Here is a 26,036-nt window from a genome sequence, read left to right on the forward strand (position 1 = left end):
ACGTACATTGGTAACATTCTGAAAACTTTGCTCCATAAAACGCTTCAAATCAAAATCATATTTTTTTAATCAGCTTGAGAGTAGAGAGAAGCTTTGTGTCACCAGAGTCTATTTTTATTGTGGTAAAAGAAGAGTAAGAATGTTGTTATATAGGTGATACAATGAAGATTGTATGCTGTTTTTACAAAATCGCAACAAACTATACACAGCTATTACTTACATTACATATCCTTTATTTCTCCACTGATAACAATGGCTCCTTCAACAGCGCGTTGGAGGAGGATGAATTGTTGTTGCTCCCACCATACCTTCTCGTAAAACTTAATTTCTTGTCTTCCAAGTTAGAGCTCTGTACGTATTGTAGACACACCTGTACGGCGTCGTGTACTCTCACAAAGAACCATTCTTTGCCAACTAGCTCCACCATTCCTGATCTTGCTATCGTCAAGTGAACATCTTTGTTCGGGTTTGATATCGCTAGCTGAATGTCCCTTGTTTTGTACTCTTGATACAGTTCTTTCAAGGCTTCCACTGCGCTCGAATCTATGTGTGTAACCGGAGACATTTCCAGGATTACAAAATTTATTCTATCCACCTCCAGTCCCCGGTTTGTGTACTTGTCAACAGCTACTTCATATTCTCGTAGTCTGCACTTTGCAAAAAAAAAAAAAGCCAGCTTGTTATTGTTTCTATAGATTCATACCACGAGGAATAAACGCCTTTCTCACCTGTCCTTGATGTAACTTATGTTGGCAAAGTAAATAGGAGAATCGATTCGAACTATCACAATCCCGTTGTATGTGTAAGCCTCTGGATACTGCTTTATGTTTCTATACACAGTGGTGCCTGGAAGACGTCCCAAGACAGCTACCCAGGAGAATAATCAAGGTAAGAAATGAAACTAAGTTAGAAAAGTAGGCAGTTTCAATACACATGTGACCGAGAGGCGATTGAACGGAATTCCTCTTACCAATGTGAGGATTTGCAGACTCGTGGATAACGAATGCTAGTGAAAACCCAACCTAAAATTGCAACTGCGTGAGTCCTTAGAGGCCCATGCAGAACTCATTTATATATATATTAGTTAGATGAATCTGAACTATTAAGAGTATCTAATTACTCACACCAACAAGGACACCGATCTCTATTCCGAAGAACAATGTCGTGGTGCTAGTGATGGTCCAAAGCGTAAAATCCCTCTTGTCCACACGCCAGAGGAAAATAGCTTCGTCATAATCCACCTAATGATAATAATCCGAAAAGTATATATAAGAAACCAGAAGCAAAATTCATATTCGCTCCTTGGCAAGTGGGTTTACATGGACTTACCAAGCCACTAACGGCAGATATCACTATTGCTGCCAAAGCACACTAAATTCGAGAGATAAGTAACAGAGTGAAAGTTAGAAGCCAGAATCTAGTTTCGCAATTATCCAAAGTTGCAGAAAGAACAGCAAGTAGTGGAAACTGAAATATCAACCACAGGCAAACAGACCTGTGGTATGTATTTAAACATTGGTGTCAAGAATAGTAGAGAACATCCAATGATGATTCCTGTTATAAGTCCTGATAAGCCAGTCTTAGCTTCACTTTCATTATTCACAGCTGACCTAGAAAAGGATCCTAAATTTTGCATTCAGGACACAGATTATGTTATTTAACTTTAAAATATATTTATGAAATGTATAACAGATTCTATCCGTATCGTCAATTATTAATGGCTTTCATCATCTCAAGATAACGTACCTGTAGCTGGGTATGCGGAAAATAATGACCCCAATATATTTGCAACACCAAGACCAAACAACTGTCCAGTGAAGGTAGAAACAGTTGAGTTTTCAATGAAAACGGCCGTAAATGAAAAAGAAAAAAGAACCGCAGTATTGTCTATAAGAATTGGGGTTTAAGTTTCTGTAGTCACAATACCTCTGAATTTGAATCTAACTCATATCTGTTTTTTGCTGCGAGTGCTTTGGCAATTCCCACAGATTCCTGCATATAAAATGTAGAACTACTTGATTAGAACATGACAAAACATAATATCAATTGACATGTGTTACTGAATCCAAATGTAAACAAGAAATTATATATATATTTTTTTTCATAAGAAGTCAGATAAACCATCTCCATATATTTATAGTTTCTCATGATTAGGTTCAGCTCTGCAATTCCCATATGCCAACTTTGGTAAAAATAATAATGTTGATGTCTCACCAAAATGGCAACACCAGTAATGAGAGCTGATGTTGGAAGCAATGTTTTTGCATGATCAAAACTTCTTGGGAAAGAAAATGTTGGAAGGCCCTGAGGTATTTCTCCCACCTGAAACAGACTAAATTTAGCTATTACTGCAAACACTTAACCATTATGTAGCTCAACAAGGAAACTACAGTAAAATAGTTTGGTTCGTCAGCGATCTGACCAGAGAGATGGAAGGTGGATGAAACACTTTTGCAATGGTTGTACCGAGCACAATCCCTGTGAGTGGCGCTGCTGCTCGTAAGAACTGAAGTTCCTTTTTTGCTTTTCCCTGGCATGAAAAACCATGACCTTATTATCATATTAATAGAGGAAAGTTCTGTTTCCCTGGTAACTCTGAAAAACAAGGCTCATACCACATGTTTCATCACTTGAAGGATCACCAGAATGAGAGATCCCATCAAGAAAGGTGGCCACTGAAACTACAAAGCATAAAAAGATTCATCTAAATAAAGTACAAATAAGAGACAAAACACTTTCTTTACTAAACTGATTCACCAAAAAATTCATGATATACAAGCAAAATCATCATACTATGACGATTTAAAGTACAGTCTAAGCTACATGAGGTTATAGGAAGAGCCAGATATACCAAAAGTTATACCACAAGGTATTGATAGTCTTTAAGTACTTACATTCCTCGGGGGCAGTGGGAGATCAAAATATAAAGAGGTGAAAACCCAAAATCTTAAACTAGATCATACTTATGGCCAAAGAGGAAATGTGTTTTTTTTTTTTTTAACTGTTCAAAGCTGAAAATGGAAGTTTCACCTTATCAGCTCCAGCTATTATGCTCTCTACTAGTGGCACGATCTTGCTGCTCCGGGCAATGCTATACCCCAGGAAATATTTTACTTGAGATAACCCAATCACAATGGCCGAAGCACTTGTAAATCCAGATATGACCGAGTGACTTATGAAACGAATAAGCCATCCAAGCCTGGATTGAAATCACAAACAAGGGACATGCAACATGACACAACAATAATTATAGGAATTCAGCTTTAACGGATAACAATTACCGCACATGCAAGCTAAATACGGAGCAGTCAAGATAATAAACGTTTTTCTTCTCTGATTTCTAACGAAAAATAGTAGTATTACTTTTACCTCAAGAGCCCCATGATGCACTCCAAGATTCCAACCAAAAGCGCCAACAAAATGGCCAGTTCAATATGTAATTCCTGGTTCGTATCAGCGATTCCGCCCAAAGCATTAGAGACGAGAAGAGACACCAATGCTACAGGTCCAATTGCAAGCTGACGGGATGAGCCGAATATGGCATACACAAAGATGGGCACAAATGAAGAGTCTGCATCAAGATTTATAAAATTAAATCAAGCCAACATGATTATGCATCAAGATCAGGAGAGCTCCAATAGCATTCCTATGAATTCCCAAGAGTGTGTATCACAATAAAACTCACATAGACCGTAAATTGGTGGAAGGCCAGCTAGTTTTGCATACGACATTGCCTGGTCAAATCAATCAGAAGTCATTATACATATTTTACTGAAAACTTCAATTGATAATTTCTTAAGCTCAACAAGGCAAGTTGATTATTTACGATTGAAGCCAATAATTACAGTTTCCTATCCTAAAGCCAATGATTCCAGCTTCCTCAAGCTTCAAAGTTGGTAAAATATACGGATCATAGCTCAAGGGGAAGATAGAAACGAGAAACGAAAGCAGTACCGTACCTGGGGAACAAGCATTATACCGACGGTGATACCAGCCATGAGATCGAGCTTAAAATACTCGCTCCATCGGTAAGTTCGAATCCATCGGAAACAAGGAAAAAGAGTATCAACCCAATCGACGAGCCTCATGCGCTTGACCTTCGCGGTCCATCCGGAGAAGATATCGTCGAAAGGGATCGAAGGAGGACGAGCTTCATTGGAGGTGTCGGGATGCTGGAGCGGGATGACCTTAACGGGTCGGGTCTGACCCGGAGGCTTGAGCGAAGAAGACGAACCGGCTCCGGATCTTGAAACAAGGCTGGTCAGGTCCTTGACGCTGAGAGATGCGTAGGACATGATTCGCTCTGCGCACGGTTGGCGCACTTTAGAATCCGTTAATGAGAGAATGAAATAACTTCAATGTGAGTGAGATCATTTATTCCATATGTTCGTTCGTTCATAAGCTTTACTCTTCCAACAGTTGCTGGTCAATTACAAACTAACTTACATTATCATTATTTTATTTTATCTAATAGTCATCAGCAGGAATAGATTAGTTTATACTTTATAGTAGTAATAGATCCAGAAATACGATAACGTAGCTACTACATACAAATTTTGTTATCTTACAAAACATTTTTTTTAATTAGTTATTAGATAAATTGTTGTCACTGGTTTGTTTCGTCACGTATCTAATACTAGTAGAATAGAATTCAATACAAGTGGCTTGCGTGCTAGTTTTGATGATTTGTTTATAAAATGATGAGAAATTATTTTAATAGTACCAAAAATTGGGAGGGAATAAAACATGTGTTGAAAGATGTGTGAAGAGGGACGTTAAGCCGTCTAGATCCATGTTGTTGATCCTCAGAGTTTTCCAATTTTCAGATTTCAAAGTTCAAACCTTGTAGGCTTTAACTTTTGATGCATAGAATTGAAACGCTACGGTTAAAACATGTTTAACTACTTGGGATTTAATTCCAAAACCTGTTTTTAGATGGCAAAATAAGGAAGATAATCTACTTTAATTTTTTGGCAATTCAATTTTAATAAATTTTAAAAGCTTGAGAAAGAAAACTTTTATTTGCTTTTCACCACACGAGCTTTTTAGTAACATCCTTTTTCTCAAGTCTGCCAAAAGACAATTTGGACAATTGATATCCGCTCCATACCACTAAGAGGCATAAGAGCATGAATATTGGTTGAAATGTTGAGTATCTTAGACAAATTTTAGGATTAAAGTTGATTAAAAATAATCAAACCAACATCTTAAAGCTAAGATTTGTATCTAAGTTAAGATGTTTTTCTTAACTTAAGATGTTGCAAGGTGTCACATTGTGATTGGTTAAAAAATCAAACAAAAGAAGTTTTTTTTGTGCTTTATGTTATTTATGTTATAAATTATATCTCATGTATGTTTTAATTTTTTTAATTTGCAACAATTATTAAATTTTCTATAATTATAAGTTTTATTTTTATATTAGTATTTTTTTTTTAAAAAACCACATGTTAAGAACCTACCATTAATCACACAAAAATCTTAACCCAAAAATACTATCTCTTACCTATCACTTTTACAAATATATTACTTAAATATTCCTAAGATTTATTTCTAAGATACTACCAATAATCATGCTCTAACAAGACAAGCTTTGATGAAATTCCAAACTGTCTCGATGGTCCTATAGGCTATAGTTCATATTTAGATCCGCATATATAAGGAAAACGTTAAACACAACATGCTAAAATTCAGCAGAAAACAGCAAGGAATGGATTAGCGATTGTCTTGAAAGGCCCATTCATTGCCAGTAAAACATTTCAAAACCCACTGTGATGTGTGAGGCTAGAGGGCCGGGGTCCAGTCCGCTTGACATGCTACTTTCAGAAGTTTCAAAGGTTTATTTGTTACAAGACATTCAAAAGTCAACAGGCAGTTACCATAAATTACCAAACAGATTAACAAAGGAACTTCGGAGTTATGGCCAAACAAAGAAAGTAAATGTAAAACATATTAGTGTATGTGAGGCAGGTGTGTCATTATTACTACTGCAGTTCTTTCTCAAGTTCATCGAATTCCCATCCATCAACCTCATCTGCAGAGTAATCACGAGCCACCTTACCAAATTCAGATTCAAGCTCGGCTAGTTCTGCTTCAGGGTTAAACTCCTGACTGGAACCAGCTGTAGGATTGGGTGCCTGAGGAGGATTGCTCAGCTCCGGCTTTTGGGTCTGAGTAGATTCAGTTGAATCATCCATGCTACTACTGCTGGGCTTGGGAGATTTGGGTGATGTAGCACTGCTTTTAGGTGATGTAACACTGCTTTTAGGTGATGGAATCTCTATCTCTAACATCGGCCTCGCTATCGATTCAAATTGCTGCCTCATTTTCTCCATGTCATCAAACAGCTCTTTCACACGCCGGTCGTCCTTTCTGGTATAATGTAGGATTTCAGAACTTAGTACAATAAATCTATACCAATTACTAAAAGGTCAGATAATTATGTTTCCACTCACTTATCCAGTTTGCTTTGGAGAACCTCGAATTGCTCTTTCATGTTGTCCACAATGCTGAAGGTGGTAATAATCTAATTTTTTGATAAAACCATATCAGTGACGAGGAAGAGCAACCGGAAAAAAGGAATCTTTTAACGAACCAGAGCACGACCGTGCAGAGTTGAATTTGTTCCTACTAGTTGGGTCTCAATGAAAAAATCAATCGCGACCTACTAAGCAGCAATTCTTACCTTGGTCTCATAGTCTATATACTCCTGCTCCAGAATTTTCCTCGGGTTTGATACCTGATTGTCTCCCTGATCTGCATTTGGTGGCTTCTCCGACCTGTCACCACCACCACATGAGAAAATGTCACCACTACTGCAAGGCGCAATTCAACTCTAACTAGAGTTATTAGTCAGAAACCAAGCAATACAGTAGGAGCAATCCAATTCAACAAGAGGCATTTACCCAGGACCCAGATTCTTCAGATTTTCCACATAATTTTCTATACGACTTATCAAAGGTGCCACCTCCTTCTGTACAATATGAATTTTTGTGTTAGCTCTGTCATTTATCAATTACTAGATTAAAGTTTCCATAAAGTACAGAGGTTACCTTGTACACAGAGAGTATATTAAAGGCCACATCCGAGAAGTAATCCTCATGCTTCTCCAATTCGTCCCTGAGACATGCATCCAATGAATTATTTATTGTGGTTGTGCAGTAATGCAAGAAGTATTGCGAGAAACAGCTGAGAGTAGATAGACATACAAAGTCTGCTTATCCTTCGTTTCGATATATGAGCATTGAAGAAGCCATGTATCCTCAAGAAAATTAATCCACGTCTTGATAACTTCTGCTTCATTCTTACAAGCTACAACTGATTTGGACAGGTCATCCTCCTGCATGCAGAATCAACAGAAGCAAATTATTTCAGGTTGATATTATTAAGCATGAGAGCTACCCATCTAAAAGAAAACCCCACCTTTGTTTTCAGGTGAGCGATTATCTGATTGTTGGCTTCACCAAATTGATCCCTCTCCTCTGTCGCATTACGGAACCGAGCTTGAGCAGCAGCTAATGATATATTTACCTACATGGAAGAATATTCACTGCTATAACTTCCGTACCACAATAATCATAGCTACATACATAGAATCAATGAAATCATTATATTTCAGTTAAGCAGCATGATGAGCTAACATTTATATAATTACGTCAAGTGACGAAATTTTTGTCTGTTTTAAGTGTGTATATAAACCTCCAGGATAAAGCAAGAAACCATATAAATAGAAAATTAAATTACCCTCTTCAGTTCGGCTTCCAGCTCTTCTCTTTGTTTCTCAAGCTGTGCAATTTCTGCACCCAATTCCTGTACATAACAAATCATAGGAAAGAAACTTAATACTGGCAGCTGATGAACATGCCAAAGAATGTTGCCACTCTTAGTGTTTTTTTTTTTGTTTTCCTTTTTTTCGCAGTCAATAATCAAAAGAACATATAAAAGCAGGAGATAAATACCTTTTCCTTTTCACCGGTTTCATTTGCTTTCACCACACGAGCTTTTAGTGCCTCCTCTTTCTGAAGTCTGCGAAAAGACAAATGAACAATTGGTATCCATTGATGGTAGTTTTCCTTCCGTTGAATAATCATCCGCTCAACAGCACTAACAGGTAAGTGGTAACAAGACAAGCTTTATTCAAAACCAGCATTGTCTTGCGGTCCCATAATTCAAATGTGATACGCATATCCTAAAGTTAATCAGAAAGTAGCAAGGAGTGAACTGCAAATTGTCTTAGCAGTATTTGCTGAACATGCATATAGTAACACAATGAGTGAGAAACTTCTTACCTATTCTTCCGGTCTGGTGAATTTACCATGTAATATCAAAATTGAACCATAAAAAAGTCTCAATTGTAGATAAAAGGAAACTAAGTGGAGTCGATAATAAGTTTAACCTGTTTTCTGATATTCGTTTCTCGGCTTTGGAAGTTGAATTTGCTAAAGATTCTAATAACACCCTGAGCTTGTCGACCTATTTCAAAGACAAAATATCTATTATCTTCCATAATTCAAGTAACATTCTACTCCAGAAGTCAAGAAATGTATATGCTGTCATGGAATACATGAAACTCTTAATATTCCATATCAGCACAACAAGTAGAGCAAGATGATAATTAACACTACCAATCAACTTGTATAGTTTGAGACTAATAAAGCTCACAGACTTACTTTCTGAGCATGTATATCTGGTGAATCACCGTTGCTTAGTTGTCTCTTTCTAATTAGAAGACCTTCTAATCTAGAGCAAAGACGAATCTTTGCAAGCGTTTCTTTGAAAGCCTGTAAAACGAGAAGTCTATCACATGGAACTACCTAAATGAGCTTAGGGAGAAAAAAGAGGGCTTGGAGATACTACTCTCACCTCTATTGTTAAAGGAGCCTCTTTAAGTTCCTTGTCTTCAGTCTCCTGTGGAATTGGAGAGGCATTCATCTTCTCGAGTTTCTTCCTCAGATCAGAAGCTTCAGCATCAATTCTGAAAACATGAATTCAATCAACAGTGATGCAAGATGAGCAATGCCTTGCGACTCATTCATTCATTCATGAAGAGAAATGAAAGAAAAAAGCAAATTAATATCTTCATATATCACCTCAGCATTTCAGCATTAATCTTCAACCCTGTGATAGCATTTTGGGCAAACTGAAGCAATTCGTCCTGCTTAACCTGTCCAAGAGCAGCCCAAGCAACATAATAGACAAGTTACGAGGAGATCCAAACGCCCATAAATTAACATAATGCTGACTTTTTACTGATTAAGCGCTTACCAAAACTTCATCCTTGTAACTCGAAAAGACTGTAGCAAGATCCTGCATACTGCTAACTATGGCATCATGAACTTCCTTTCCTCCATTCAGACAAAGCCTGAAAACAATGTTAAGTTCTATGAATAACCGCATCAGGTATGAATTGTGTCAGTTTTCCAAGAAACAGTTTAAGACACTTTTTGGAAGCCGAAATTGGCAATGCAATTTGGAATGCCAGCCGACTCACCCAAACATCTCCAGGAGTAGAGTAATTTCTTCGTCATGTGGTGGTTCAATAATCTGTAATAGAACAGTCACACCTTTAACCCCCATAGACGGTACATATTTTTTCAAATCACCCAGATATATATAGGTAAAGTAGTACATATTTGTTATCATTTAACAGATAGCCACCAAAGGACCAATATTAGGTTGGAAAAGAATACCATGGACAGAACGATCCCCTCCAGAGCTTGACTTTGCAGAAAAACATCACGGAAGTTAAGTGGCTCACCGCCTATATCTGGATCGTAATACAAAACCTACACATGCAAAGGGATATTCTGAAAGAGTTATGTTGGAAAAAGGTCATAAATACAACATATGAAATAAGACGCAGAATAGTACTCAAGAAAGTCACTGTTAATAAAAACCCTTTAGCAGAAAAAGTTACACTATATTACTAAAGATTAGCAATCTTATCTATTTAAGTAATATTCTAAAATGCAGGATGATATGATGACATCTTCATAAATTTCTTCCTCTTTGTCTTTGAAAAAACCAGTTCAGGAACATATAGATTCTTAACGCAGCACCACTAAGGATCACATTCATCTCTACTGAAGTACTATTCTTGATATTTTACGACGCGGGAGAATTGTTAACTTCTTTTTCAAACTTCTTTCTTTCCTCTTATCCAAAAAAAAAAAAGAACAAAAATAATACCCATTCACGTTTCTTTGCTTCATCAGAGGCAAGTTGTTCCTCTGAACTCAATTGTTTATCCTTTAGAGAACTGTCAGTAGCTCTATCAATCTCCTTAAGCACATTTAGCCATCTAGTAATCAGCAATGCCCTTTCATGACCTCTATATGAGACTGCAGCTTCTTCCAATCTCTGAATCGTCTGATTAACACTCTTATAGGCCCCAACACCCTGCAAAGTTACAGTCCAAATTATTCACGCTAGTCCTAAAGTAATGCAACTGTAATATCATTAATCCAACTGTAATAAGGACTTAAAACCCCCATAATACCAAAATCAAAACTGGAATCTAGAAAAATAAGACCTAGATACTAATAAGAAACGGGAATAGGAGAAATTACAATGCGGTCTTGGAACAATTTGGCTCCTTCAGCGACGGCTTGGCCAGCCTGCTGGACGACGGAGTCAGCATAGTTCTTGACGGTTCGTGTGATGTTTTTGCGGTTTCCGACCTCCACCGCCTTACTCACGGCCGTTCGCAGCCACGACATATTATGCTCGTCGATCTTATGGTCTACTAGGGAAGAAATCTCCTCGGCGGACGAAAACCAATTTTAGAGACTAATTACTGAAATGAGAACTCGGCCACCGTCCATCAAAGTTTTTTACTCGGTTTAAGTTTGACGATTTGCAGGCGACTAAAATATTATTACTTTTCTTCTGAAATTGTGAATAATAGCTTTTTTCACAGTGTAACGTTTATATATCATTCAAACCAATTTAAACTGGGCAAAACCGATTTAAATATATAATATTAATGTATGTATTTTGTTAAATGAAATGTAAAAAAAAAAAAAAATTATTTTTTTCTGAATATTAGGAAACCTTAAATTTTTAGAAGTCTGTTTCTTCTTTCACATATCCAACAAAGAATCTTAAAACGAAGCCTTACCAAAAAAAAAAAAAAAAAGAATCTTAAAACGAAGTTCATAGAAATTTGTACGAAAATCACAAAAATGGTGGCTAACAAATAGAGTTGTAGAAAGTTCGACTAGAGTATAATCTTCACGCCACAAAAAATCGTCGATAAAAGTTCAATTTTATAATCAAACTAGGATCGGACCCGTGGTCCACCGCTGGAGAATATTAGTTTACATACGTTGCGTTTAATATTGTTTGTGTTTTTTAGTAGAACGAATCGTGTAGTATACTTATAAATATTTATAATAACAAATTGTAGAGAAAATGTAAAATTGTTTATAAATATACCCATCGTATTAATTATGATTTACAAAATAGAATTTTGTGTTTTAAAATTCTAAAATTAGACGATTCATGGAAATTAAAGCAGTCAAAATAGGTCGAGCCCACATCATCTCACTATGGGGCAAATTTGGGAAAATATATTAAACCCGCAAATAAGCGGGCCACATGGATTAATTCGCAGTGGGTCATAGGTTTAATCGGTTTTCATCCGCGGGTTGGCGGATCAGCCCGCATATTAGTATTTATTGATAAAATTATAATTTATTCAACATGTGGTAATTTAAACAAACTTTTAATAGTATTTTTATTTATTTATTTATTTTAGTAGTATTTTAAATTTTGGTTACTTTAAAATTATTTAAACAAAATCCATGGACAATCCCGCAAATCCGCATATATTCGCGGGACGTGTTTGTATTTCATATATGCTACCCGCGGGTCGACTAACTACAAGTCAAAATATTTTTTGTCTATCGCAAAACGGACTTAACGGGATGAATCAACTCGCTTTGACAGTTCTAATGGGAATATTATTTAGTCATACAACAAAATGAAGTTTGGACATAGTAATAATAGAATATATATCTTATTTGTTAGATGAGAGATTGAAAGATGAAGTATAATGATTAAAATTTAATTATTATTTTTCATGATTCACAAAATTTAATAAATACTTATCATCTTGTTGAATAATTCTAAAATCATATTCAATAAATCTTTATAAATTGAAAATTAAACTTCTTTGGTAAGCTATAAGTATGAAAATATCATAATTTTGATTTAATCTAATTAAATTAAAATTAGTTACATGGATTTCATATCTATTTAATTTACACGACCAAAATAAAAATATCTATTTAATTAACACGACCAAAATAAAAATATCAATTTAATTTATAAAACAAATGGGTTATTTGTGATAAATTTTCTAGAAATCTTTAAAAACAAATAAAATATTTCAATTAATGATAATTGGCTAAAATGAGCGAAATTAATGACAAAAACGTTAATTGTTATGGAATTAGTCCCAAAAATATATGAACACATTTATTATACGTAATTAATGTATAATATTGTTCGGAATATGCTTTTATTATTAGTTACTATAAGTACAATCAGATTTTATTTGATTTCCATAAATATTTGATTTTATTTCGATTTTTCATTATTAATTCGAATTTATATTCCAAAAAGAATTCAAAGATCCGATTTCAAAATTTTGGGTCAATTTTCTGATTTTAACCCGACCCATTCATTTGTATTTCTCTTTTAATAGTATAGAGATTTCCAGCATTTAACAAAATTATCCCATAAAAATTTGATTGTTTGTTTTGTCATGGTTCAAAATAAACACAATTTTTTATTACAAAGATATTATATAAGTAATTAATTTTTTAGAAAAGTACAATAAGATAGACATATAAATATATAATGCTGATTTTAATTACTTGCATAGTTGATAAATTTTAAAACAAAATTTTGATATACATTTTTGGTAAAAAATAAATAAATAAACATGTCAAAAAATTTAATGAAAAAGCACCCAATCGAAACTTGGATCGGATCTCGGATAGTTTTATCCACCCTAATAGACACGGCAGCTCATAACTCCATCAGCTATAAAGGCCAAAGAAGGGCCCACCTTTTAGATACACACAATCGTCGCACTCCCAGATTCTTCTCCGGAGCGATCAGATTTCACCGACGACGGTTCCTTTGCCTCCTCTTTCAATCGGAGGAAGACTAAGCTTAGAGCAACAGTTATATATCTATCTATAGAGAGGGAGAGAGAGAGATAGAGAGCTCCTCTCATCCAGTATTAGGGTTTTAAAGGCAAGAAGAATTCACTACTAGAACAAGAAGAGGGATAAAAAAATGTCGGGTCTCCATCGATCATCAAGTTCATCGAAGAACATCGGAAATTGCCTCCCCTCCAAAGAACTTCTTGATGATCTTTGCAGGTAATTTTATCAGTCGAGTGTTTTTTTTTTTTTTTCTGTAGATAGTGAAGCGATTGGGCTCGAATTGATATCGGTAACTGATGGGTTTATTCTTTCAGTCGATTTGTTTTGAATGTCCCTGAAGAAGATCAACAGTCATTCGAGAGGATTTTGTTTCTGGTGGAGTATGCTTATTGGTACTATGAAGATAATGCTGTAGAGAATGATCCCAAGCTTAAGTCCCTGTCCTTGAAAGAGTTTACTTCGCTCTGTATCCTTATTTTCTTGTATTTCATTGCTTTCTGATTCATTATTCTTGTCTCCACTGTTCGTACGATGCTCGTTAATGACAGGACTATGATCCCATATGCTCGAAGCATAAAGATGCTTTGTGTTTGCCACATAGACTGACTTCTTTTTGTCTTCAATGTTAATTATTTTTGTCTTCTCCATTGTTTTCTGTGGATCGCTTTCCTTGACGGGCCTATAGTATTCAACAGCTGTGATGTGTTGAGACCTTATGTTACTCACATTGATGACATATTTAAAGACTTCACTTCTTACAAGTGTCGAGTTCCCGTCACTGGGGCAATCATCCTGGATGAGACATATGAAAGGGTTAGACCCCTTTGGGATGATTCCAGAAACTTTTTCTATTATTAACATTTTAGGTTTACTTGTTAGTTCATGCTTACCCTTTTTTGTTTCATTGTAATTTTCAGTGCCTGTTGGTGAAGGGATGGAAAGGATCGAGCTGGAGCTTTCCCCGCGGGAAGAAGAGCAAGGATGAAGAAGACCATGCTTGTGCCATACGTGAGGTTAGCATCAATTCTTTCGTTTTCCTGTCTCTTGTGTGGTTCATTTATTTTGCACTTTTGTAGCAAAATTGATAGCTCCAACGACCGCCACTCTTTGATCATAAGTGCATATTAATAACGAATACTATGTAATTAGAAGAAGACTGCTTATTGAGTAAGATTAACCTCACTTAGTGGGTGCATTGGTTCTAATTTATTGGCTGTTGACATATGAAGATGTGTCAACGTAATGTGCGCATGAATCTTTTAAGTATAGATGACGGATGTGAAAGAATAGCAAAGAGAACCTCTCTTATATCTTCTGCTCTTGACAACAGGGTAACTTATTTTCACACTAATCTAACAGTTTGATCATAGCACATACACCTTAGCCACTGGAAATAGATTCTCCTACGTGAGCTTATATTTTTGAGGAAGGAAATGTTCTTATGTCACCAGTAGACAGGATCTTTTGCAAATGAGAATAGTGCTGCTGTCAATGGTCAACCATATAGGCTCTCTGTATCTTTTTACTATTTTATTGGTATAGAAATGGTCAAAGCCCAAAAGGTTTACTTGTAGCTCTCTAGTGTTATTCTCCTGGTGCTGTAATTCTTCTGCTGATTGTTTGTATAGACTTGGATTATGGGTTAATTCTGAATAAACTGAATATTTTGTCACACTTGTTTTGGCTTTCTTATGTACTGTTCTTCCATGCTAAACACAGGTCTTAGAGGAAACTGGATTTGATGTCTCAAAGCTACTCAAGAAAGAAGAATATATAGAGTTTGTTTTCAGGCAGCAAAGAGTACGACTATACATAGTCGCTGGGGTGAAAGAGGATACAGTTTTTGCACCACTCACAAAGAAGGAAATCAGTGTGTGTATTTAACAGTTAACCTTGTGGGTGTGATCTTGTCTGCGTATGTATGATGAGTCTCTTATGTTCTTCTGTTGTGGAATACTGTAGGAAATCGCATGGCATCGACTTGATCATCTTCAGCCAGCAAATAATGAGGTGATAACTCATGGAGTTTCTGGTCTCAAATTGTACATGGTGGCACCATTTCTTTCGTGAGTAGTAGTGGCTTTCTATTTATCCACATAGATTTTTGGGTGATTTTTGTTTTTTGGTGCATAACAATAGAGATTACAAACTTGTGCAGGTCGTTGAAGTCATGGATATTAAAGCATCCTTCACCTGTAGCACGGAGACATAACAAGCCCCTTAAAGGTTTGACGTCTTTTTTACCAAGCATTCACTAAAAGAGAGGTTTCTGGCAGAGATCTGACTTCATATTCTTTGTACAGCACTCTGCGTGTGGAATGCAAGGACTAGTCTTGGAGGGAACGGGACAGCAACAGTGGAAAACCACAATAGAAAGCCTGAACTCAGGACAACCACAATGGAAAGCAACAATAGAAAGCCTGAACTCAGAACAACAACAATGGAAAGCCACAATACAAAGCCTGAACCCAGGAAAACAACAATGGAAAGCCACAGTACAAAGCCTGAACTCGGGACAGCAACAGTAGAAAGCCACAATACAAAGCCTGAAGTCGACCATTCTCAGGACATAGAACCTGCAGACAGTTTCATAAACTTCAAGTTCGACAAGTCAGTTATCTTACAGGCGATGGAATAGCTTGGCTGGTCAGTCAGGCAGTCATATATGGGTTGGATTGGTGTTGGGAGTTATGATGCGGTTGGATTGGTGGGTTTGTGTATAGCAAAACCGTTGGATATGTTCATACACGCTGGTACCTTTCTATTTCTTTGCCATTTGGTTTATATACCTCTCGTTTCTTCTAGAATGAAAGGGTTGTTGTACATGATGGTTGTTAGTAGGGAAGTGGTGAGTCCTTTGGATCATGGCTTTAGATGACAATGGTTGCGACCAGCTATAAAGGTTAAAAGAGTTTCTTATCCGAGTAGTGAATTGATGATCTTCTTAATAGCGCCTCTAACTGCTTAATCGAAGCAGAAAGTGTTCTCTTTTTAAAATGAAGAATGAACTCACCTATAAAACAAAAAGTCACACCTAAATAAAGTTAAGTTTATGTAAATACTATGATTACCTTGGAAACAAGATATGTCTTGAAATTGTTTACTTTTTCACATTGCAACTTAATTTGTTAGTATAAAAGGTGGGTGGGGGAATGGTGGCCTAAATTCGGCAAGGGTAGCCTAAAAATATATATTTGATTGCTATACGAAAACATTTTAAAGAAAGAGAAACGGACATGTGGCATTTTGTGTTTTTACACTTTTACTTGCTTGTGTTTAGGTTTGGAGGTTCATCTACATAAGCATCAGCATTTGTGACTTTGACTCTTCCATAAAATTAATCCTTAAAATCAAACCCTGTTAATCAGCCCAACCACATTGAGAATTTATCTATAAATAGAAATAGAAGTTAAATCGTTGGTTAAACACTTAAACCCCTTTCCTCTTTTCTTCTCCTGCTAACGGTAGTTTTTCTCTCCGTCTATTGATTTTTCCCGCTTCACAATCGCAACAAACCCAAAGAAGAATGTCTCGTGTGGTCGCAGCAGACGACAATATGGCGTTGCCGCTCTTCTCGCCGGAGTTTGGCAATGTCTCAGGCGCCTCGTCTTCTCCAACAACGTTCGCACAGCTCTTGCAAAACGTCGACGACACGACGCGTCGTAGTCATGACCAGCATCACGTTGATGTCGATCTCGCCTCGCCCGACCAATCCGTACCGTTCGTTCTCTCGTTCACCGATCTCACTTACAGCGTCAAAGTTCGCCGGAAGTTCACATGGAGGCGCAGCGTTTCTTCAGATCCCGGAGCTCCGTCGGAGGGGATCTTCTCTTCCAAAACGAAGACGCTCCTCAACGGAATCTCCGGAGAGGCTAGAGACGGAGAGATACTAGCTGTGCTCGGAGCAAGTGGCTCCGGAAAATCGACACTGATCGATGCATTAGCTAATCGAATCGCTAAAGGAAGCTTGAAAGGAAACGTAACTCTAAACGGAGAAGTTCTCAATTCGAAAATGCAGAAAGCCATCTCAGCTTATGTGATGCAAGACGATCTTCTTTTTCCGATGCTTACAGTTGAAGAAACCTTAATGTTTGCCGCCGAGTTTCGTCTTCCGCGAAGCCTTTCGAAATCAAAGAAGAGTCTCCGTGTCCAAGCTTTGATTGATCAATTAGGACTTAGAAACGCAGCAAATACCGTGATCGGAGATGAAGGCCACCGTGGAATCTCTGGAGGAGAGAGGCGGCGAGTTTCAATTGGAATTGATATCATCCATGATCCGATTCTGCTTTTCCTCGATGAACCAACCTCGGGTTTGGACTCTACAAGTGCTCTAAGTGTCATTAAGGTTCTTAAACGAATCGCTCAGAGTGGAAGTATGGTGATCATGACTCTTCATCAACCTAGTTACCGTCTTCTTCGATTGCTTGATCGTCTTCTCTTCTTGTCCCGTGGCCAAACTGTCTTCAGCGGATCGCCTGCGATGCTACCTCGCTTCTTTGCTGAGTTTGGCCACCCAATTCCCGAACACGAAAACCGCACCGAGTTCGCTTTGGATTTGATCCGTGAGCTGGAAGGATCAGCTGGTGGAACAAGAAGTTTAGTTGAATTCAACAAAGGGTTTAGACAGAGGAAAGCAGAGCCAAGAACTCAGACTGGTCTGTCCTTAAAAGAAGCCATCAGTGCAAGCATCTCCAAAGGGAAGCTCGTCTCTGGAGCAACGACAACTACAACTCCTGGCTCGAGCCCTGTTTCCACCATTCCTACATTTGCAAACCCCTTTTGGGTCGAACTCGCGGTTCTAGCCAAACGGTCCATGACTAATTCTCGCAGACAGCCTGAACTATTCGGAATACGCCTAGGAGCTGTTTTAGTCACTGGATTCATCTTAGCCACAATGTTTTGGCAGCTAGATAATTCCCCCAAAGGAGTCCAAGAACGCCTTGGATGCTTCGCCTTTGCAATGTCCACAACGTTCTACACTTGCGCAGATGCCCTCCCCGTTTTCCTCCAAGAACGTTTCATTTTCATGAGAGAAACCGCTTACAACGCTTACCGAAGATCCTCCTATGTACTCTCTCACTCACTTGTTGCCCTCCCTTCCTTGATCATCCTCTCGCTTGCTTTCGCAGCAATCACGTTTTGGGGTGTGGGCTTAGATGGAGGTCTCATGGGTTTCCTCTTCTACTTCCTAGTAATCTTAGCCTCTTTCTGGGCTGGAAGCTCATTTGTCACCTTCTTATCAGGCGTTGTCCCACATGTCATGCTCGGTTACACCATTGTGGTAGCCATCTTAGCCTACTTCTTGCTTTTCAGTGGATTCTTCATCAACCGAGATCGAATCCCTGGCTACTGGATCTGGTTCCATTACATATCTTTAGTCAAATACCCTTACGAAGCTGTGCTACTAAACGAATTCGGTGACCCAACAAAGTGTTTCGTCAGAGGAGTTCAGATATTCGACAACACACCTCTCGTCGCGGTGCCTCAGGGGATGAAAGTTAAGCTTCTAGCAACTATGAGTAAATCACTTGGGATGAGGATCACAAGCTCTACTTGCTTGACCACAGGGTATGACATTTTGCAGCAGCAAGGCGTTACGGATCTCACCAAATGGAATTGCTTGTGGGTCACGGTCGCTTGGGGCTTCTTCTTTCGAATCTTGTTCTACTTTTCTCTGCTTTTGGGTAGCAAAAACAAGAGGAGGTAAAAACAAAACTCAGTTTTATCTTATGGAGGACTGATTTGAAACTTTGGTTTACCTTTGTTTGTTTTCTGTATTTTTCTTTTATTTCTTTCTTGTATATTCTTATATGTGGTTGATAAATTGTTGAATTGGAGCTCAACTACTTGCTATTTATATGAATTATAATATGGAGAATTCTGAAAATACTATGATTATCAAAACTAGTAATCATTTGGGTATACGTACTTGGAAATTTTATATGCAAAATATCCATGAGAATAATGTATAGCTGCAAATTGCATCTCTTTTAGTCGCTGCCATGCTTCTAAAATTTGAGTATTTAGCCTAAAGAAGAAAGTTTGAACAACACAAACTTGGATATTGTTTACCTTGCAGATGAGACGTGTGTATATTTGACATGTTTGGTTTGATAAGTAAACAAATTTTTACAACTATAAAATGCCAACTTTTTAGTACAATAGCACCACCTTACACATTCTGTAGAAGGTCATATGACGTATGTTGATGGATTTGCCAACCATTAGTCAAGAGGTAGCTTAGCCTATAGTCTCGTCACTCTTATAACACCAGCCTCTAATAAACTTCAGTTTCTTGCCTCAGAAACATGAACCAGATACAAACTCATACACATGCCCCAATCAGATCTTATGGATTCTTCTTCCAGTTCCCAACACTTCAACCCCTCATTAACAACATCTACTGATTAAACCTGGTAAAATTCTGTGCCACGAATCTTTCACATGCCTACACTACAAAAGCAACAAGATCAATCAGACTCCTTTCCCTCAATTTTCTCCAAGGGAGGTCTCAAATTTCTCAAAGGGAGGGAGAGATACAACATTAACGTTCAAACTCACTTGGAATGAGGAAAAAGATAAGGAACCATCAAACAACACATTGGGTTCAAATAGGTGGTGTACCTTAGGCCGTTTCCAGTTTGCTCTCGTCCATGGCCAGTAAATCCAGTTCTACCAAACTGTACATGCTTCAACTTGATAGGTTAAAAAGCTTATTATTGGGTCAAACAATATTATCAAACTTACAAACCCTTATTTCTCACACTCCTTTTGTCTATATCAACTGATAAGTGGCTGTTTCAACATTTCAAGCAAGCCAGATTGATGACATCATGTTATGAGAATCCATCATCTGGTTTCTTCGCTGATGAAACTGAATGTCCTAAACCAATAACAGTTACAACTCAACCATATATTGGGGTTGTTATGGTTCTGGCAAGTCTAACTTCGAGTAGAACACTCGAGTGCTTCGGCAAAGATACTCGTTCATCAAGAACAAAACCTGCACGTCTCTCCTGCCTGAATAGTTGTACGGGTAAAAAGTCTGGACCCCTGTATTTTAACAAGAGTAAAGTGTTTCTTCTATCACCCTAGCCATTCCTCCCCCTGATATCTGTTGGACCCGTATCGTTCTACATAAGCCAGCTGAGTTACAAAGTATAGAGAAGCCTGAAAAATTCCCACATGTATTTACACCATCTTGCTTCAATCATATACCCATTCCAACTTAAACACGGACAGTGCGACAGTGCAGAGGAGAACACCGGAAACTGAATCACAGCAAGAAAGGCAAAGAAATCTCCATGATTCCACAACAGAAGTGCTAAATATACACAGGCCACAGCCAAGCAATTGCCAATTTCAAAAGTTTTTAGAACAACAGAGCAGAGTGTCCCTTTGCATCAGCTATTGGAATGTCTACAATAATCAGCCACTAACTGGTCTCGGCCGTGGAAAAGTCACAGAAGCTCCGTTTGATAACTGATTCACTATCACTTCTATCTTTCTGGTCTAAGAAGCTTCAAGCAAATTGAATACTAACCTTTATTTTAAAAACCATCACCACCAAGCTCATCCGGTTGCCAAATTTTACTGTTCTTTGAAGTTTCCTCCTCTTCCATATTCTTAGTTCTTCCAGATGCATTCTCAGTTGAAATCTTATTTTCCCCATCAATTTCCATTAAACTCCCTTGTTCTTCAATTTTAATATGGGGGTCCTGTCGGAACCTCACAGCATCAGGATCATTCTCTACATTAGTAGGTGCACAACCATCATTGTTAAAAGATGGTCTAAAAGAGCTGCTGGTACCATCATGTCTATAACCAAATCGTCTTCTCTCAGCGTTAACATCAACACCAAATCGTTCAGAATGAATTGGACCTTCAAAGAAATCATCACTATAGTCGACCCTTTCTCGAGGATCCAAGTTATTCAAGTTTCCATGGTTTCTATGTACAACACGATCAGATGGTTTCCTAAATGAGTTGCCATCTCTTCCATAACCTCGACCCCTTGCATAACCTCGGCCCCTTGGATAACCCCGTCCCCTTCCAGCATTTGATGGTCTATGCGAGAAAGGTGGAGAATTGTGTCTTCTGACAACCATTTCCCTTGAAAAACCAGTATGGTCAGGCGGGCTCATCCTCTCCATTTTGTAACCTGAGGGTGATCTTCGATGAGAAAAGTCTATATGCCCACTGAACTCTTCCTGTGATCTGTTCCTGAAAGACGAGGATGAACCATCTGATCGTTCTCTTGATCTAACTGGAGATCGTGAACGAAATCCAGGAAAATCTCGTTTGGGGTTGTTTAAAAACTTTGTTCGTCCTCGAGTAAAACCACTCCGACCTTGATATGGACGTTGGGGATTCATAAACATTGGTTCTGTGTTGTTACATTGTAATTCCCTTGTGAATTTTTCACCATCTCTAAATCCGTGAAATGCAGATGCATCCTCTTTATTTGTTGGTCCTCTATTAAATGAAAAGCTAGAATTTCTTCTCGGAAAGGAGTGAGAATAAGGTGTTACTTCGTCATTTGTAGGCCGTCTCCCTCTCTGAAAATTACTCATAAAAGCACCACCCCGACGAGTGTTTCCATGATTATCAAACTCAAAATCTGCATTCACAAGATGAGAGTCATATTGAATTTTAGAAACAATGAGCTTTGTTCTTCCATAAAAAAAAACTTAGAACTTTACTTTTTGTGTCCTGGTCATGCAGATTGCTTTCTGTGTTATCAGGTAATCTCCTTCTATCAGGTATGAAATTTAACCTTGGGCTTCTCATGATTTTGCCATGGTACCTCTCACGCGAGAATTTGTAGGATTCATCACTAGCAAAAGAAACAATAATGGAAAATTTATATACACAAAGTTTTCAATAGGGGATGAAACCAAGAAAGGATGGAGGTAAGAAAAGGGCTCCGAAATATCACCTCTCTCTGAAAATATATTTCCGCGGTTCGAGTGGGAAATCATGAAATCTATCTCTTTCCATTCGGGGTGGCACAAAGCTGCCTGAAGCATCTGGTGCCTTAACTGGAGATTTATTAGAAACCTGAGTTAAGTTTATAATTCGACTCTGACTACCGTCACTGCACTCCGCAGGAGGATCATTGTCAATAGTAGACATTTCTGCCTTGTATGAAACTGGACTGCTGTTATCTACTATTTCAGGGTTTTCAATGCCGCCTGACACTGTAGAGACACCTGACATTCCTTCACCATCCTGAACTATCCGGCCTTCGTTTTCACCTGATCCATCAAATATTCTACTTTGAAGTTCTGGAGTATGCCTCTTAATATGAACTTCAGTACTTGCCATTTCGACTAATTTCAAACATGATTCATCAACAGTATATTTCTTAGACTTATTAATTGATGATAAGGTAGAGCATTCTTTAAAAATTTTATTACCTGTATTATCAAGAAGTGCAGGCTGACTCCCTTTTTCTTCCACGTGGTTAGAATTTTGAAAATCACCATGGCACGGAATATTAGTGTTCCTTCGTTCAGTTTCAGAACCACCGTATTCGGCATGTGCAACCTCATTTCTTTCCGTGAAAACAGCAGCTGGTCCTTGAACCTTCCCGTCATCGTACAAATTTGTTTTCTCAACTTGCTTCTTCATTACTCTAGATAGATCATGACCACAATCTGATTCAAACCCATAACTGTATAAATGTTCCTCTAGCTCCTTACCAGATAAAATAATCTTTTCTTCATCATTTATAGAACGTTCATCAGTTCCACGAGAATTATGAGGGATTTCTTTCGATATACAGGTCTTGCAATCATCTACAATTTTCTCTTCAGTCAAGGAAGTAACATTCACACCTGAAGCATTGAGGTTATGATCACCATGACCAGAACATGAATAAGTCGTGTGAACTCCACCATGTTTCAGCACTTCGCATAATTTAGCTACACTGCTACTCTGACCTGAATTTTCTTTTAATGTACAGTCAGGATCAATCTGAACGCCTGGAACTATTGTCATTCCATCTAAGGACATTGGTGCATTGATAATACCATTAGAACAAGGTATATATGTATCCTTCTGATATGGCGTAGAACTTGTAGGTAAATCAGGGATGTCATTTGATTGCACTATTGGTGTATGGGGATGATTCAACAATCCATCTTTCCTATTGAAAACTTCCGATTGGGTGAAGGTATTTGGCTCAGACTTTACTGATATAGGAACCACTGGCTTCAAAATGACAGATGAGGGACTATTTCCTTGACTGAATCTGCCAACAACCTCATGTTTCACTCCTTTAATAGATAGCCCAATTGGACAGACTTGAGCACTCTTCTCAGTTTCCTGCCTAACACTCTCTTCAATGATTTCTGACTTCACAGTCCTAAGATTCACCGAATTCACATTCCCAGCAATCATTACTGGTCTGGAAAAACTTGTACAAGCAGCTCTTGTCTCTGATGTGGTAGCTGGTAGAGAAGGAGATTTCTCAATAGGAGGATATGAACTGAGGCCTAGACTAAGTGAGCATGTGGGGTTAACCTGATTATCAAATTGCATCAAAGTCACCTTAGGAGAACTAAATCCTACATTTTCCTTCTGTTTTTCAGAAACAGACTTTGCAATAGCAGTCGTATCACGACAACTTGATCCCTCTATGTCACGAAGACTTCTGTTACTGTTTAAGAATGCACCAGTTGTCTTAACTCTAGTCGTGCGATCTAGAGCACCTTCCCAAGCATCCATGGTAGTATTCAAATCCCAATTTTCTCTGTTCACACCACTGTTGCCAGATTTAGTACAAGTAGAAGTAGAATCTGTGTTATGAGCGGGACAAACTCCCTTGCTTAATGACAAATTCAGTTCTGTAGGCTCTTCATTCTTCCAATATGGAGAACTGTTTTTAGTGTTACAACCTAGCTGTAAAGAAACAGTATTATCACCAGAAGATGCTTCTGTTAGAGACTCTCCTCTGAGAGTTTCCTTGTCACACGTCTCCTTGACACTATCATGAGTCTTAAGAACAGTTTTTTCTAGTTTCATCCCAGTTTGTGCACCTGAGGTGACAACAACACCAGGGTGTTCAGCACAAACAGGAAGCTTTCCCAGAGAACAATGGAGAGAACTGCCAAGTATGTTGGAAGTAGAAGGGATATGAAACCCTGCCAAAGGACTGGAGTGAATTGGAGAACTTGGCTTCTCAACTTTCACTCTAATTTGGTCTAAAATAATGTTCCCGATGCTCTTCCCTTTACCAGCAATTCCCACAGAAACAGATGGACCAGTCATTTTCTGATTTTCATCGGCTAGAGATGAAACCAAGGCACTCCTACCAGCACCACTAGTATCACCTTGCTCACTAGGTTGTGGAATCTGTGAGGAGGCAGCTTCTTCCAGTTGCGGCTGCACAAGGTACTTCCTCTTCTTGATTGGAATATCACTGCAGCTCCAGGTAGATGGCCGGATCCTAGGCTGATGAACGAGACAGAGAGAGAGAACACATGAATATGGGAATTTCAAAAAAGTCGGAATAGTTTGAAGTTGGAATAACCACCTCTTGGCTTCCAGACATAGTAGAACTCGAGGGTCTTAATAAATATCCAAACTTCACTCTTGTACCTTTTACAGGCTAACTCCAACTAACACACCTACAAGATCAACATCATTAGGTTCGTCTATAAAACCCAAAAAAAAAAAAAGAAGAAGAAGAATTCAAATGGATTTCAGATCAAACAAAGATAAATCCCACAAGTATCAATCTAAATAAACCCTAATCTACGCAAGTGAATCCAGACACCACCAGGTAAGTCCCTATAGAATGGAAGAAGAACAAATCAACCCAAAAAAATGAAGTCAACGATAAGATTACAAAAGTAAATCAGAAAGTATTATTAGTGGAGAAAAATCTGAAAAAACTATCCAAAAACAAATACGTAAAAGCAAGATCGATGCTAGTATTTTTCCATACGTAAGAGTCACAGAGCAGAGAAATCGAAGAATTGGAAGGTAAGAAAATCAACCGACAAACAAAATAAGTGTAAACAGAAGAAGAATTCCAGAATTAGGGAAGAAAGAGAAAGGAGGAATCTACCAAAAGAAGGAAGAGTGATGGAGAGGTCTAAGTGATGAATGATGATGATGCAGTTTCCAGGAAGAAAATAAACAAAAGTACTGTTAACTATATGAGAGAAAGAAGCTTTCGAGAGAGAGAGAGAGATGCTAAACTTGACAAGGGCCACACAACTCTGCACCAGCAACTTTGCCTTTAGAAGACAAGTTTGACTCATCCTTTTTTTTTTTTTATACGGCTATTACATATTTATTTATTAATATTCGGACTTATATAATCGATCAGCAAATTTATATATAAAGATTTGTATAAGACTTATAGTTTTTCATGAAGTTTTATTGACTAAACAGTTGTGGTCGTTGTTTCAAAACCCATTATTTTTTGCTAATTATGTTCAAAACTTATGATTATTGAAAATTAAGAAATTCTATTATTTTTCAAGTGAAAAAAAAAAAAAAGAATAGAGCACTTTATTGCGCCGTTCGCCGAACAATATATGGATTTTTTTAGATTTTGGGTGTGGTCATGCCGGCTTAATCCGATTTGTATGCCTAGGTTTAATCTCACACTAATCCGGAATAAAATTACTTACTTTTTTTGGTCTGGTCCGATGGTCTCGATAATGGGCCTTATTATGAGTTATATTTTCGTAATGGACAGTTTTGACTAATAAAAAATTGGTGAAACAGCTAGCAACTACTAAATTGACCAGTCAAATATCTTTTTCATTTATTACTGTTGAATAATAAAATATAAAATCAAGAATTTACCAAAAGGGACCAGATATTTCACCATAAATAAGTTAC

General features: G+C 37.7%; 5 protein-coding genes across 9 annotated transcripts; 2 read left to right on the top strand and 3 right to left on the bottom strand.

The window, feature by feature from the left end:
* Nucleotides 1-92: 92 nt before the first annotated feature.
* LOC9309685 (sulfate transporter 4.1, chloroplastic) lies at nt 93-4,496 on the bottom strand. The gene is made up of 15 exons (XM_002873571.2): nt 3,960-4,496; nt 3,686-3,734; nt 3,370-3,571; nt 3,031-3,199; nt 2,616-2,681; nt 2,423-2,530; nt 2,215-2,322; nt 1,927-1,992; nt 1,747-1,807; nt 1,496-1,623; nt 1,330-1,371; nt 1,125-1,241; nt 971-1,022; nt 729-867; nt 93-647 (listed from the first exon to the last, which is right to left on the bottom strand). Exons 1-15 carry the CDS (start codon nt 4,293-4,295, stop codon nt 233-235), a joined length of 2,058 nt encoding a protein of 685 aa, XP_002873617.1. The 5' UTR covers nt 4,296-4,496; the 3' UTR covers nt 93-232.
* Nucleotides 4,497-5,817: 1,321 nt separating this feature from the next.
* LOC9309686 (myosin-11) lies at nt 5,818-10,861 on the bottom strand. Its single transcript, XM_002873572.2, has 18 exons — nt 10,566-10,861; nt 10,186-10,395; nt 9,687-9,782; nt 9,488-9,540; nt 9,262-9,358; nt 9,087-9,160; nt 8,860-8,971; nt 8,667-8,777; nt 8,393-8,469; nt 7,956-8,022; nt 7,741-7,806; nt 7,420-7,527; nt 7,206-7,336; nt 7,050-7,116; nt 6,903-6,970; nt 6,683-6,776; nt 6,453-6,523; nt 5,818-6,369 (listed from the first exon to the last, which is right to left on the bottom strand). Exons 1-18 carry the CDS (start codon nt 10,713-10,715, stop codon nt 5,982-5,984), a joined length of 2,040 nt encoding a protein of 679 aa, XP_002873618.1. The 5' UTR covers nt 10,716-10,861; the 3' UTR covers nt 5,818-5,981.
* Nucleotides 10,862-13,029: 2,168 nt separating this feature from the next.
* LOC9309687 (mRNA-decapping enzyme subunit 2) lies at nt 13,030-16,280 on the top strand. 2 transcript variants are annotated; one of them, XR_002331506.1, is made up of 9 exons: nt 13,030-13,391; nt 13,490-13,641; nt 13,861-13,988; nt 14,093-14,188; nt 14,895-15,047; nt 15,138-15,241; nt 15,334-15,401; nt 15,479-15,928; nt 16,014-16,280. XR_002331506.1 is itself a non-coding variant. In XM_021023568.1 (8 exons), the coding sequence occupies exons 1-8, from the start codon at nt 13,306-13,308 to the stop codon at nt 15,811-15,813; spliced, it is 1,122 nt and encodes a 373-aa protein (XP_020879227.1). In that variant the 5' UTR covers nt 13,030-13,305; the 3' UTR covers nt 15,814-16,280. The 2 variants fall into 2 exon arrangements, 1 of the variants encoding a protein (XP_020879227.1); XM_021023568.1 differs by having other exon boundaries at nt 15,479-16,280.
* On the top strand, nt 15,841-19,062 carry LOC9307643 (ABC transporter G family member 6). The gene is made up of 2 exons (XM_002871528.2): nt 15,841-15,928; nt 16,456-19,062. Exon 2 carries the CDS (start codon nt 16,702-16,704, stop codon nt 18,880-18,882), a length of 2,181 nt encoding a protein of 726 aa, XP_002871574.1. The 5' UTR covers nt 15,841-15,928; nt 16,456-16,701; the 3' UTR covers nt 18,883-19,062.
* A 116-nt stretch (nt 19,063-19,178) lies between these two features.
* LOC9307644 lies at nt 19,179-25,539 on the bottom strand. 4 transcript variants are annotated; one of them, XM_002873573.2, is made up of 8 exons: nt 25,252-25,539; nt 24,715-24,808; nt 22,595-24,632; nt 22,114-22,507; nt 21,878-22,011; nt 20,719-21,795; nt 19,800-20,446; nt 19,179-19,628 (listed from the first exon to the last, which is right to left on the bottom strand). In XM_002873573.2, the coding sequence occupies exons 2-6, from the start codon at nt 24,730-24,732 to the stop codon at nt 20,726-20,728; spliced, it is 3,654 nt and encodes a 1,217-aa protein (XP_002873619.1). In that variant the 5' UTR covers nt 24,733-24,808; nt 25,252-25,539; the 3' UTR covers nt 19,179-19,628; nt 19,800-20,446; nt 20,719-20,725. The 4 variants fall into 4 exon arrangements, with proteins under 4 accessions (XP_002873619.1, XP_020879225.1, XP_020879224.1 ...); XM_021023566.1 differs by having other exon boundaries at nt 19,179-19,623; nt 19,800-21,795; nt 25,252-25,537; XM_021023565.1 differs by having other exon boundaries at nt 19,800-21,795; nt 25,252-25,537.
* Between the last annotated feature and the right edge of the window lie 497 nt (nt 25,540-26,036).

Source organism: Arabidopsis lyrata, assembly GCF_000004255.2.
Source record: "Arabidopsis lyrata subsp. lyrata unplaced genomic scaffold ARALYscaffold_6, whole genome shotgun sequence".
NCBI lineage: Eukaryota > Viridiplantae > Streptophyta > Magnoliopsida > Brassicales > Brassicaceae > Arabidopsis > Arabidopsis lyrata.

What these genes read in the sequence shown, in the direction of transcription:
- LOC9309685 (XM_002873571.2), bottom strand. Translation starts at nt 4,295, where the DNA reads ATGTCCTACGCATCTCTCAGCGTCAAGGACCTGACCAGCCTTGTTTCA. An exon ending in GTATAATGCTTGTTCCCCAG is followed by an intron (nt 3,735 to 3,959) that starts GTACGGTACTGC and finishes TGATTTGACCAG; the next exon opens with GCAATGTCGTATGCAAAACT. An exon ending in TGTTTAAATACATACCACAG is followed by an intron (nt 1,372 to 1,495) that starts GTCTGTTTGCCT and finishes TCTCGAATTTAG; the next exon opens with TGTGCTTTGGCAGCAATAGT.
- LOC9309686 (XM_002873572.2), bottom strand. Translation starts at nt 10,715, where the DNA reads ATGTCGTGGCTGCGAACGGCCGTGAGTAAGGCGGTGGAGGTCGGAAAC. An exon ending in AAGCAAAGAAACGTGAATGG is followed by an intron (nt 9,783 to 10,185) that starts GTATTATTTTTG and finishes TTGCATGTGTAG; the next exon opens with GTTTTGTATTACGATCCAGA. An exon ending in CAGATATACATGCTCAGAAA is followed by an intron (nt 8,470 to 8,666) that starts GTAAGTCTGTGA and finishes TCTTTGAAATAG; the next exon opens with GTCGACAAGCTCAGGGTGTT.
- LOC9309687 (XM_021023568.1), top strand. Translation starts at nt 13,306, where the DNA reads ATGTCGGGTCTCCATCGATCATCAAGTTCATCGAAGAACATCGGAAAT. An exon ending in GAAAGAGTTTACTTCGCTCT is followed by an intron (nt 13,642 to 13,860) that starts GTATCCTTATTT and finishes ACGGGCCTATAG; the next exon opens with TATTCAACAGCTGTGATGTG. An exon ending in ATGGTGGCACCATTTCTTTC is followed by an intron (nt 15,242 to 15,333) that starts GTGAGTAGTAGT and finishes AAACTTGTGCAG; the next exon opens with GTCGTTGAAGTCATGGATAT.
- LOC9307643 (XM_002871528.2), top strand. Translation starts at nt 16,702, where the DNA reads ATGTCTCGTGTGGTCGCAGCAGACGACAATATGGCGTTGCCGCTCTTC.
- LOC9307644 (XM_002873573.2), bottom strand. An exon ending in AAATATATTTTCAGAGAGAG is followed by an intron (nt 22,012 to 22,113) that starts GTGATATTTCGG and finishes TTCTTTTGCTAG; the next exon opens with TGATGAATCCTACAAATTCT. An exon ending in GCATGACCAGGACACAAAAA is followed by an intron (nt 21,796 to 21,877) that starts GTAAAGTTCTAA and finishes TTGTGAATGCAG; the next exon opens with ATTTTGAGTTTGATAATCAT.